Below are 14,001 nucleotides of genomic sequence, written 5' to 3' on the forward strand. Positions count from 1 at the left end.
GGCGTGTGGGACGTCTTCAACGACGATGAAGGCCTCAAGCGACTCGGCGTTACTGGGAAGGTACGACCGGGCGCTGTGGGACTCCATGGAGCAGTTCGCGGACCTAGTCCCGCGTGACAGAAAAGAGGACTTCATGGAGATCGTCCAGGAGGGGATGCTGGTCTCGAACCAAGCCATCAGCGCTGCGGCGGACATTTCCCTATTGGCGGCGCATGGATACTGCCACGGTATCAATCAGCGACGCCATGCGTGGCTCCGGCTTACGTCGCTCAAGCCTGAGGCTCAGCAGCGAGTGGCTAATCTGCCGTTTTCTGGCGAGACTTTATTCGGAAAGCACGCAGATGACGAAATGGCCCGGATGAAGGCCGAGGCCGAAACCCTGACGGCTGTGGGTTTGGAGAAGCCCAAGGACAAGAAACCCTACCGCCAGTTCCAACGGCGGTTTGGGTCACAGGGTAGAGGAAGGGGTCAGTCTTCTGGGCATCAGCAGCAGCAACAGCAGCAGCAGCAACAATACAGAAGACCCTTCCAGAAGCGTCAGAGGGGTAGAGGTGGACAGCAGTCCTCTACCGCGAACAAGGGCCCGGCCGGGTCTCGACCCTGAGCGGTTACTTCCCCTTCGTCCGTTACCCGCTCCGGTGGGGGGAAGCGTTCAATTTTTTCTGGCAGAGTGGAGAAAAATTACTCAGGACAAGTGGGTGCTGAATATTGTTTGCAATGGATACAGTCTTCGGTTCATCAGCCCTCCTCCGTCGATTCCCCCGGTCAGCTCGCAGTACCAGCTGCGAGAGCTGCAGGCGGAAGCCGACATCCTGTTTAGGAAAAGGGCGATAGAAGACGTACATCTGTCTCAAAGAGGAAGAGGTCTGTACTCCCGGTTCTTTCTGGTCCGCAAGAAGGACAAGAACGAGTTCAGGCCCATTCTGGATTTGCGTCAGGCAAACAAGTGGATTCGCAGAGAAAAGTTTCGCATGCTGTCGTTGCATCAGATCTACCCTCAGCTGCAACAAGGAGATTGGATGTGTGCCATAGACCTACAGGATGCATACTTCCATGTGCCCATTGCATGCAAACACAGAAAGTTTCTGCGGTTTCAAGTCGGCACCAATCACTATCAGTACACGGTGCTCCCATTCGGACTGAAGTCTGCGCCGAGAACATTCTCGAAGTGCATGGCAGTGGTAGCGGCACACCTGAGGAAGAACAAGGTGTTCGTCTACCCGTACCTGGACGATTGGTTGATCAAGGCCTCCTCCTTCTCGGAAGCTCAAGCACACTTCCGGATGACGTGCGTTCTGCTGAACAAGCTGGGGTTGCACATCAACATGTCCAAGTCGGTCCCGACTCCGGTCCAGTGCATTCAGTACTTGGGAGCCTCCATCAATACGCTGTCGGCAAGCGTGTCTCCTTCGAAGGAGCGACGGTTATCACTCCTTCGAAAGGCTCAGGCTCTGTTGACGACTCCATCTACTACTGTGAGGACGGTGTCTTCTCGATGGCCTCTTGTATCTTCCTGACGCCACATGCGCGGCTGCACATGAGACCGCTGCAGGAGTGCTTGGAGGATCAGTGGGACCAGAGGAGAGGATCTTGGGACGACAAGATACGACTGTCTCTACATGCTCTTCAGTCTCTGAAGTGGTGGTGTTCAGCGGAGAACCTCCTCAAAGGGGTTCCCTTCCACAGGGACATTCCAACTCAGACTGTCGTGACGGATGCTTCTCTCCAAGGCTGGGGAGCGCACTCCGGAGACCTGCAAATTCAAGGGACGTGGTCCCCGACGGAGTCCACGTACCACATCAATTTCCTGGAACTCAGAGCTGTTCACTTGGCATTGAAGGCCTTTCATCCGTCCTTTCAGACCAATTCTCTGCTTGGTCAGAGGGACAACACGACAACGATGTATTACCTCAACAAGCAGGGGGGCTCGAGATCGCGCACTCTGTCGCAGGAGGCGCAGGCGATCTGGCACTGGCTTCTGGCCCGAGGACTGTCGATAACGGCTACCCATCTGCCAGGTGTGCAGGATGTTCAGGCAGACGAACTGAGCAGACTGATTCAGGAAAACCACGAATGGGTCATAAACGACGAAGTACTAGGAGAAGTCTTCGCAAGGTGGGGGACTCCAGACGTAGATCTGTTCGCCACCGCCGAAAACAGCAAATGCCGATACTTCGCCTCCAGGTACTACCAGACAGGGACGCTGGGGAACGCGTTATGGATCAGCTGGTCGAACAGCTTTCTGTACGCTTTTCCACCCATTCCCCTGATTCCGACGGTTCTCATCAAGCTGTCCCAGTCCAGGGCGCGGATGATACTGATTGCCCCAGAATGGCCCAGACAGTGGTGGTTCACGGACCTGCTTCACCGGTCTCTCCTTCCTCACATGAAGCTGCCGTGCAGGCCGGACCTTCTCACGAAGTTCGGGGGGCGGATGGTGCACCCCAACCTCTCGTCTTTGAGTTTGGCGGCATGGCTCCTGAAATAGTGCAATATGGCCATCTGAATCTCCCTGAGGATTGTATGGACATACTGAAGGAGGCTAAGCGACCTTCCACTAGGACTTCTTATGCTTACAAGTGGAAGAGGTTTTGTATCTGGTGCAAGTCTAAGAACTATGACCCTACTACATGCAAGGAGGATGTCATCCTTCCATATCTACTGCATCTGGCGCAGTCTGGCCTTAATGTCCATTCCATTAAGGTTCATCTGGCTGCTTTGACTGCCTACAGGAAACGCCCTTCACAGACTTCCTTCTTCCAGATCCCTGTGATCAAAGATTTTTTGGAAGGCTTGAAGAAAGTATTCCCTCCTGTCAGGCTTCCTTCGCCTTCGTGGGACCTGAATGTGGTGCTGTCCAGATTGATGAAGGAGCCCTTTGAACCCATTCATAAGGCTTCGTTGCAGCACCTGTCCTGGAAGGCGGCGTTCCTCGTGGCCATTACATCGGCCCGTAGGGTGAGTGAAATTCAGGCATTGTGTTGCCAAGAACCTTATACTGTATTTCATGCTGCTAAGGTTGTTATGCGTACTCACCCTAAGTTTCTTCCCAAGGTTGTTTCTGATTTTCACATCAACCAGACTATCACTTTACCTACGTTCTTTCAGAACCCTTCATCTCCGGCGGAAAGATCTTTGCATTCCCTGGATGTTAGGAGGGTGCTGAAGTTTTATCTGGATAAAACCAAAGATACTCGTAGGTCAGACCAATTGTTCATCAACTGTGGATCGGTCAGGACAGGTCTTGCTACCTCTAAACAGTCCATCTCTAGGTGGATTGTGTCCTGCATACAATTGTGTTACTACAAGGCTAATAAGACCTTAGGGGGCAAACCTAAGGCTCATTCCACCAGGGGCAAAGCTGCCACGACAGCGTTGCTCCGTAATGTTCCCATTGCAGAGATCTGCAAGGCGGCCACTTGGAAGTCGGTCCATACCTTTGCTAAGCATTACTGCCTGGACACTGATGCCAGGGCAGACGCTCAGGTTGGGCAGGCTTCGCTGCGAAATCTGTTCGCACAATAGTGGCGTAATTTTTTATTCTCCACCGCCGCTTGGTGTGGGGATGGGCTTGCCATTCTATTCACTAGATTATGACTATACACAGAGATCCCCTACTACAGAAGGAGTAATTTCTGTCCTGTAACTCCAGTTCTGTAGTAAGGGTATCTCTGTTATAGTCATAAGCGCCCTCCCGCCTCCCCGGTGGAGAATTATTGATGTAAGTAATGCTACAGGTCTGGCGTTTTTTACGCCTTCAAAAAGAACTGAAACTAAGTTGGACCTGCTATGCATTCTGGGATACTGGGAGAAGGTTCTGGAAGGTTCCTTAAAGGCACAGTATCCTGTTTAAGCCACATAATGGCAGCCTATGGGGCTTGTCTGTCCAGGTTCTTCTCTCTATCATTCCTGAGGGATTTTGCTGGTAAGGCAAGGGAACTCTGTACAGGCTTTGCTGTTTTGTGGATTTTATGGTGGAATTTCTAGTTGAAGTACTGGACAGTGTAGCCTTTTAGGCTGCATTATCTGTCTTTAAATTCTCTCTTAAGTGTCTATGCATTTCTGCATTTTTTGACACTGTAAGAGATTATTTTTGATTGCTCCGGGGTCCACGCACATGGGCGGGACTATTTACTAGATTATGACTATAACAGAGATACCCCTACTACAGAACTGGAGTTACAGGACAGAAACTACTCCTTCCTGTTTGTCCCTGCAGTAGATACCATCTTAGACAAAATGAAAAAAGATACCGAAACTGCTATGTCTATGGACGCACTTCAGTTTCAACAACATAGAGGTTCTTTTCGTCGCTCCTCCTACAGAGGCTCCGCAAGAGGCAACACATCACAAACTTCCTCTACATACAATGGCAACACTCAAGGTTCCTTTAATAAAGGCTCCAACAGAGGAGGTTTTAGGGGCAACAATAACCAGAGCTCCACTGCCGCCAAACTGACTTCATCACGCTCCCTCCAGGCCATCCAACACCAGTCGGAGGCAGAATCAAACAATTCCTACCAGTCTGGAACTCCATTACTACAGACAGGTGGGTGAGACAAATTATCCAGTTTGGTTATTGCCTGGAACTCACTTCTACTCCTCCCAACATACCATCCAAACACCGTCCTATGTCCAAAGAACACATCACACTGTTACAACAAGAGTTCGCGTCCATGCTACAAAAGGGAGCAATAGAACCAGTCCCTTTTCAACACCAGGGAACAGGGCTATACTCTCTATACTTCTAATTCCCAAAAAGGATGGATCCCTCAGACCCATACTAGTCCTCAGACCGCTAAATCAATACATACTCTCAGAGCATTTCCATATGATTACCCTACAAGTACTCCCGTTACTCCAGCAAGGCGACTTCCTTGCTACGTTAGACCTCAAAGATGCATATTTTCACATACCTATACATCCAGCTCACAGGAAATACCTCAGGTTCACAATAGAAGGTCAACATTATCAATTCAAAGTTCTCCCCTTCGGGGTGACTACAGCCCCAAGGGTTTTCACAAAATGTCTAGCGGTAGTAGCAGCACTCCTCAGAAGGCAACACATCCACGTGTTTCCATATCTCGACGATTGGCTCATAAATGCCAACTCGTATGCGCAGTGTGCAAGCCATACGTCTCAGACACTCCAGCTGCTGCACAGTCTGGGTTTTTCCATAAATTATCCAAAATCACATCTACAGCCCTCCCACATACAGCAATATCTGGGAGCTACAATAGATACCTCAGTAGCAAAGGCATATCCAAATCCAGCCAGGATAGCCAACATGCAGCCTCTCATTCAAAAGTTTCAGTCACAACACTCTTTGCCAGCTCGAGTGTTCATGCAGCTCAGACGCATTATGGCCTCCTGCATATTTATTGTCCCTCATTCCCGACTTCAAAGGCGTCCATTGCAAGAATGCCTAGCACGGCAGTGGAGCCAAGCTCAAGGACAAATAAAAGACCTAGTGTTGGTAGACAGTCGCGCTTACAACTCTCTGCAGTGGTGGAACCCACAAAACCTTTCCAAGGCGCGACTGTTCCAAGAGCCGGTTCCACAAGTAGTATTAACAGCGTACGCATCACTGACCGGTTGGGGAGCCCACCTACTTCAATACACAGTCCAAGGGCTCTGGACAATCAAACAGAAGACACTGCATATCAACCACTTAGAGGTGCTAGCAGTATTTCTGGCACTGAAAGCATTCCAGAAATACTTGTGCAACAAGGCTGTGTTGATCCGGACGGACAACATGACAGCCATGTACTACATCCAGAAACCAGGAGGGACACACTCACCACAGCTGTCTCACCTAGCACAGAGCATATGGAGGTGGGAAATTCCAAAACACATTTTTCTCCTCGCAGAACACCTGCCAGGGAAAGACAATCAAATAGCAGATCTGTTAAGCAGACACAGCCAACAACTACATGAATGGGAGATTCACCCTCAAGATCTGCAACCATTCTTCCAAGAATGGGGGCATCCAGAGATAGATCTGTTTGCCACAAACGAAAACTCAAAATGCCAGGTTCCCACATCCGTTGTCACAGAGAAATGCGGTATGGATGAACTGATCAGGCAGATTTGCGTACGCTTTTCCACCAGCCCCACTAATCCCGCTGGTGGCACGCAAATTACGCCAGCAGTCACTCACAATGATCCTGGTTGCTCCCACATGGGCAAGTCAGCCATGGTACACAACGTTCCTAGAACTTTCAGTAGTTCCCCACCAAAGACTGCGCCTCTCGCCCCATATTTTAACTCAGAACAATGAAGAGATCCCGCACCCAGATCCCAATCAGATGAACCTGGCAATCTGGCTCCTGAAGTCTTTGAGTTCGGATACCTTAACTTGCCTCCTGATTGCATGAACATTATCAAGGAGGCAAGACGGCCAACTACTAGAGCATGCTATGCAGCTAAATGGAAAAGATTTTTAATTTATTGCAATAATAACCAAATCAATCCATTAGATGCTTCCACCCAAAACATTATCTGTTACCTCTTGCATTTCCAAAGATGCAATCTAGCATACTCCTCCATAAGGCTACATCTTGCTGCTATAGCAGCATATCTCCAGAACAGACAACACCTGCCCCTGTTTAGAGTACCCCCAATCAAAGCTTTTATGGAAGGTCTTAAAAGGATAATCCCTCCAAAGCACCCACCTTCACCAGTCTGGAACTTAAATATAGTACTTACCAGACTTATGGGACCTCCTTTCGAACCACTCCATTCATGTGAATTACAATTTCTAACATGGAAGGTGGCATTTTTGATTGCCATTACCTCCCTCAGGTGAGTAAGTGAGCTACCGGCATTAACCATTCAAGAAGCTTTCATGCAATACATGCAAATAAGGTAGTACTTCGGACTAACCCTAAGTTCATGCCAAAAGTCATATCCACTTTCCATATCAATCAATCCATAGAATTGCCAGTTTTCTTCCAAACCCCACAGTCCGTGGCTGAAAGAGCCCTACACACACTAGATGTAAAGAGAGCTCTGCTATATTATGTTGACAAGACTTAATCATTTAGGGAAACAAAGCAACTCTTTGTTGCTTTTTCCCCACAACATAAAGGTAATCCCATCTCAAAATCAGTAATAGCCAGATGGATAGTTAAATGCATTCAAATATGCTATCAAAAAGCTAAACGCACTCTAACAGTTCCCCCAAAAGCACACTCGAAGCGTAAAATGGGGGCATCCATGGCTTTCCTAGGAAATATTACTCTTAAAGACATATGTAGGGCAGCTACATGGTTTACCATACACACTTTCACTAAACACTATTGTGTAGACGTGCAAACAAAGCAGCAAGCTGCTGTAGGCCAGGCTGTCCTTAAAACTCTTTTTCAGACTGCTGCAGCTGGTACAGGTGACCACCGCTAGAGGAGATACTGCTTTACAGTCTATGCTAAGATATGAATTCAGCAGCCCACATGCCTCGAATGGAAAATGCTACTCACCAGTATGCATCTGTTCTTGGCATGTAGGGCTGCTGACATTCATATCGCCCACCCTCCTCCCCGGTGCCTGTCGCAGCTGCAGGGTTCTCTTTTGCATGGCCATCTCTTACTTTACTATACTCCATCTTTGCCACAATGGCGAAAAACAATCTAAGGATGGAGAAGATGTCCATGCGCACTGTAGTCCAGGGGAGGAGTCCCCTATCTCGTGATACTTCGAAGACTCTTCCAGGACAACAAGGTGCAATCATCCGGACCCAACACTAGGCGGCGATCTATGCTAAGATATGAATGTCAGCAGCCCTACATGCCAAGAACAGATGCATACTGGTAAGTAGCATTTTCCTTTTGCCATCTTGGTGGTTTCTCTTCTACATCGGAGGTTTCTCCTATGCTCACTGATCCTCAACTTTACTTTCCTCGTGGTTATACCTACATATTTATCCTTACATGGACATGTGATCAGATACACTACATTTGTGTTGTTGCAATTGGTGTGTACCTTCCGCTTGTGTGTTGTCCCAATTCCAATTCTGTGCTCTTCTTTATCAGATGGCAGACACTGCACCCACCGTATGAGCGATGTCTTAGGGGAGCTGCCACAAAGTTGTATTTGTGTTCCTTTCAGTGACTGGATTTTTTTGTGTGTGTATTAAGGCATCCCATAAAGTCCTGTTGCATTTGCTCGCAAACCGAGGTATCGCCCATTGTAGTGCGCCAGTGTTGAGGATAGACCTCTTTCTGTTAATAATCTTTTTGACCTCATTCGTGACCTGGCTATATATGGTCACACATACAAGTTGTTCAGTCTCATTTTGTTATTGACATGCTCTATGAGGGTATCCCTGCTGGTGTTGCTAGCACGCTTTAGTGACTTCTGGTTGTAATGCTCTAGATACTTCCATTCCCTCCGTTTTTTACAGAGATTAAGCCAGTTGAACAATCAGAATGACTATTTAAGATTCACACACACTGAGTGAGAAGATCTCCCCTTTCTAGACGTCATCATCATCATCATCCATGAGAACGGGCACTTTATAACTGACACCTCCCTCAAATCAATTGACCGGATTAGCCTCCTGAGCTTCTAGAACTTTTACCATTATGGAAGAACCTGTTGTATGCGCAAATTTAAAGACTTCACAGAAACTGTACTAAGACAAGTTATTTCAGACGACAAGCTGATCTCAGCTGAGCACACGTGGGTTTCTATGTGAAGAGTCTTTATATGGTCCACTTACGGCTCACATTATGACATACTTGTAGGTAATGATTCACAGTGTACATACAGTGTGCTAAGGGGATATATCAGAGACACATGGACATTCCATTGGCACATGAGGTCACATTCACTGCTTATTTTAATTTTATTTTTTAATATTTATTCATGGGGACACATTGAGTTAGCATCCCCCACATTAGCCTATTTCCATCCATAACATGACAGAAATGTATTGATAATCTTTTAAATGACTACTATGCTGCTTCCAAAAATTAAAGATAATGTATTGAGCAATATTAGATGCCCCTCTGAGAATTTCAAGATGACCAACACATTCCCACATTTCAGGGCAGATTGTCGCAACAATTGTAAAGATAAATGCTTTGAGATAAACAAGTAATATAAAAAATGCATAACGAGGAATGTGCAATTTGGCCATATAAAACCTTATTGGTATTCCGGTGAAACTTTTAATAGCAGTCCACCCTGGGCCTAGTTGTTTGTGATGTTACCAGAGCCCCTCAGAGCAATACTAGACCATATTACACAGTTACTCTTTATGTATTCTATATATGTATGTGCTTCATTTACGTTTTTTAAAATTTTGGTTCTCCATCTTCAAATGTGGTGAAATCTAATATTTCTTGGAAGAGATGTTTGGCATGTCTGCTTCTGGCACAGTGGAAATTGTAAAGGTTTGCAGATGTCCAGAAGTTTTTGTAACATTGGCCCAGCCAAGCAGAGTTTCACAACACTCCTCCTCTCTTATGAAAAAACAAAACTTGGCTGTGGCTTGACGTATAGCTTACTAAATTTACTACTTTCTAAACAGTCTACTTAACTCACTGTTGAGAATGATTTGAATGAATTTGTAAAATGAGCTATCTTGTTAGAAGAAATGGAATATGGAGATGATGATTCAGAGTGTCGACCTAAAGTAGAAACCAGGTAGGAGTTCTCGTCGTAAATAGCGACCAAGACGAAACATGGATGGCAAGGCCATTTTTATCACCTAGAGGGTTGCCACTGATCCTCTGCTGCCTTTGTTACCTGCGCTGAAAAGTGGAAAAGTCAGTCAGTCTGGGTGTTGCTGGGCAGTGACATCATGCAAGTTAGTACTGTGTGCATATCTGCTTAGAGCATTTTGCCGATCCCCTGGAAGGGCATCAAGTTTGGAAGGAAATGTGGTCTCATGACTCAGTTGTCCTCTCCCATGGTTGTGCTCATTCTTCCACTTCCCTGGTTGCCTTAAAAAAAAAAGAAATATATATATATATATATATATATATATATATATATATATATATATATATATATATATATATATATATATATATATTTATACCAATTGCCCCAGCTTTGAGAGGGAACACGACCGTGCTCCGCCATCCGGCAGTGGAAATGCAGCCTGCACGCACTCGAGCTGATTGTTGCTTGGCCAACGCGTTTCGAGGTCCTACGCCTCTTCTTCATGGGCCGCTCTTGAGAAAACACACTGAGGCATCACATGGGGAAACATTTCCGCTCTTTTTATTCTTCATGCACGCCCTCTGTTGGCGTTAGCTTGTGAGCAATACATGGTGCATGATGGGTGTCTGAGTTCCTCCTTGCGTGCATAAGTTATTTCCTTTCAGTAAGTTCAGTTCTTAATTTTCTTGTTTAAGAGCATTTGTTTTTTTCAATGTTTTGCAAACCTTAGTAGGGGTTCGAATGCTCTGCAGGCTTAATTAGCATATATGAGAACGGTGCTTGTGAAGGTCTCGATCCGTTCGAAACCCAAAGCCTCTGTCAGCTGGGATAACGTTTCTTCTCCAACTGAAGATGGTTCCCCTCTCCACGGCAGGACGGCCGTGTAAATGTAGTTATACCAATTGCCCCAGCTTTGAGAGGGAACACGACCGTGCTCCGCCATCCGGCAGTGGAAATGCAGCCTGCACGCACTCGAGCTGATTGTTGCTTGGCCAACGCGTTTCGAGGTCCTACGCCTCTTCTTCATGGGCCGCTCTTGAGAAAACACACTGAGGCATCACATGGGGAAACATTTCCGCTCTTTTTATTCTTCATGCACGCCCTCTGTTGGCGTTAGCTTGTGAGCAATACATGGTGCATGATGGGTGTCTGAGTTCCTCCTTGCGTGCATAAGTTATTTCCTTTCAGTAAGTTCAGTTCTTAATTTTCTTGTTTAAGAGCATTTGTTTTTTTCAATGTTTTGCAAACCTTAGTAGGGGTTCGAATGCTCTGCAGGCTTAATTAGCATATATGAGAACGGTGCTTGTGAAGGTCTCGATCCGTTCGAAACCCAAAGCCTCTGTCAGCTGGGATAACGTTTCTTCTCCAACTGAAGATGGTTCCCCTCTCCACGGCAGGACGGCCGTGTAAATGTAGTTATACCAATTGCCCCAGCTTTGAGAGGGAACACGACCGTGCTCCGCCATCCGGCAGTGGAAATGCAGCCTGCACGCACTCGAGCTGATTGTTGCTTGGCCAACGCGTTTCGAGGTCCTACGCCTCTTCTTCATGGGCCGCTCTTGAGAAAACACACTGAGGCATCACATGGGGAAACATTTCCGCTCTTTTTATTCTTCATGCACGCCCTCTGTTGGCGTTAGCTTGTGAGCAATACATGGTGCATGATGGGTGTCTGAGTTCCTCCTTGCGTGCATAAGTTATTTCCTTTCAGTAAGTTCAGTTCTTAATTTTCTTGTTTAAGAGCATTTGTTTTTTTCAATGTTTTGCAAACCTTAGTAGGGGTTCGAATGCTCTGCAGGCTTAATTAGCATATATGAGAACGGTGCTTGTGAAGGTCTCGATCCGTTCGAAACCCAAAGCCTCTGTCAGCTGGGATAACGTTTCTTCTCCAACTGAAGATGGTTCCCCTCTCCACGGCAGGACGGCCGTGTAAATGTAGTTATACCAATTGCCCCAGCTTTGAGAGGGAACACGACCGTGCTCCGCCATCCGGCAGTGGAAATGCAGCCTGCACGCACTCGAGCTGATTGTTGCTTGGCCAACGCGTTTCGAGGTCCTACGCCTCTTCTTCATGGGCCGCTCTTGAGAAAACACACTGAGGCATCACATGGGGAAACATTTCCGCTCTTTTTATTCTTCATGCACGCCCTCTGTTGGCGTTAGCTTGTGAGCAATACATGGTGCATGATGGGTGTCTGAGTTCCTCCTTGCGTGCATAAGTTATTTCCTTTCAGTAAGTTCAGTTCTTAATTTTCTTGTTTAAGAGCATTTGTTTTTTTCAATGTTTTGCAAACCTTAGTAGGGGTTCGAATGCTCTGCAGGCTTAATTAGCATATATGAGAACGGTGCTTGTGAAGGTCTCGATCCGTTCGAAACCCAAAGCCTCTGTCAGCTGGGATAACGTTTCTTCTCCAACTGAAGATGGTTCCCCTCTCCACGGCACCTCAAATGTCTGTTTTTCTATCAAAGTGGTCACTGTGCTCCGATTTAAAGTAACTTCTGTTCTGGTCACCTTCAGTCACCTCGTATACCATGCGCTCCAACAAATCCACAATACCAAACTCTTTGTTTGTCATTTTATTTCTGATGTAGTATGAACTTGTCCGTTGCCCCCACCCACTCTCCCCCCAAAAAAAGTTAATGCTCTCCCTGTGCAATCTCATTGGTTAATTTGGTTTTGCTTGGCTCTTTAACAAGCTTATCTTTTGTCTTTCATAGGAAGCAAAATACTACATGAAGCAATGCATTGATTCCGGCCTCTGGGTGCCAAACTCCAAAGCTCCAGAAGATGAGGACAAGGCTGAGGATGGTGGAGAGCCTGTTTATGAGGAAGCCAAAAAAGAAAGCTCAGAAGAGCCCACAAAAGCGTAGCTGACCAGAATCTTAATTCTGGTGCTTTTCTGTCAGTATCCCTCTTTGCTTTCCACACCAGAGCGTTTGATAAGGGACATTTTTCACAACTAAGCTCGCTGCCCCTCGTCTGTGTGTGTTTGTATATGTATATATGGGGCACGTACTGATCGGCTGAAGCCTCAAACCAGTCGCTGGTGAGCTGTTGGCAGCAGCATCTTGGCAGGACAAGTTACAAGCTTATGTTTTGAGAGGTGGTGTCGAGCTTCACCACCCCTGCTACAATAGAGACGTGAAAGCTTGATAGCTAGATTTTACCCAACTGAAGTAGTCTGGGGGTGAGTATGGCAGATTTTGATTTAAAACACAAAATGGGCCCCACAAAAACATTTAAGCCTTGCTCTCTGCTCCATTTGTTGAAGGAGGCTACATGATGAGTTTTGTTTCCAGTGGACCTTTTAGATTCCTCTTATTACTTCTGTTTATGACAGTTTTTCAGTCACTGACAATTAATTTTACACTGGCTATGGGTTAGTCCAGCTTTCTTCAAATGCTGTTTTTACCTATGATTTTTAGTCCTCCTGTCTCATTCCTGGAGAGTTGTGGTGTAATTGCTGTTCTTGAGCACGCTGCCTTCTGCATGCCATATCAGTCACTGTGTCTGAAGGAAAACTAGTCCTCGGACCGAAATAAAAATTGGATTACCCTCAATTTGTGGCTGCTTGTCATTTGGCAGAATTTCTTAAACTGTACACCGGGATTGCATTTTGAAAACATTTCTTCAATGAATGAGCGGTTTGTCTATTCAGTCAGATCAGCTACTACATTTGCAATATTGACTCCTTCCACGTTTTAACCCAAACGCCATTCCTAATCTAGTCATTAATTGGAGGCAGGGTGAATAGCATGATAGAAAATCCAAAATCTCACTGTCAGACCACACAACCAGGATCTGTTTACAGTGTCTCCTGTAAAAAAATGTGCGGTTTTTGTGGCCCTGCTGTCCCCTGTCCTAACATTTGGAAGCTGTATGAGATCAAACTCTATCAGACTGAATTATAGACACTTTCAAGCCCTCCCACGTTACAGTGGCCAGCCTATCCTCCCTGACTTTCTCTGTACCAATACAGCCAAATAAAATTCTCGAATCGCACAGAATAGTTGGGGATAGTACAGTACCATGGGAAACGTCCTAAACAACGAAGTCTAAATTACGACTTACCTTAACAACGAAGTCAGAACAACGAAGTTCTTAACCACGACTCTTCAGAACAACGAATTCCTGAACCACAACATTCCTAACCCATGAATCGGACTTATCCGCCTCTAGGGAGGTAAAAGTATTAGATAATTAGCCGAGGCAGATTCATTACAAAAAAAAACAATAATGATCCTGGTGTATATTTAAATATTGAGCAAAGGAAGAATCACATATACAATTCCAGAGATTTAAAACTGGTGTCGTCTATTAAAAAGCCCCTT

At 46.2% G+C, this 14,001-nt stretch overlaps 1 protein-coding gene across 1 annotated transcript in view; it reads left to right on the forward strand.

Annotated features, from left to right (window-relative positions):
* The window catches only part of CDC37 (cell division cycle 37, HSP90 cochaperone), a 134,470-nt gene extending 121,240 nt beyond the window's left edge, over positions 1–13,230 (forward strand). Inside the window, exon 8 of the mRNA XM_078640024.1 lies at positions 12,388–13,230. Within this exon, the coding sequence (XP_078496150.1) occupies positions 12,388–12,540 (153 nt within the window). The 3' untranslated portion in view covers positions 12,541–13,230. The remainder of the gene's footprint in view (positions 1–12,387) is intronic.
* Positions 13,231–14,001: the final 771 nt, after the last annotated feature.

The sequence above is a fragment of the Lissotriton helveticus genome, chromosome 1_1 (genome assembly GCF_964261635.1).
Source record: "Lissotriton helveticus chromosome 1_1, aLisHel1.1, whole genome shotgun sequence".
NCBI lineage: Eukaryota > Metazoa > Chordata > Amphibia > Caudata > Salamandridae > Lissotriton > Lissotriton helveticus.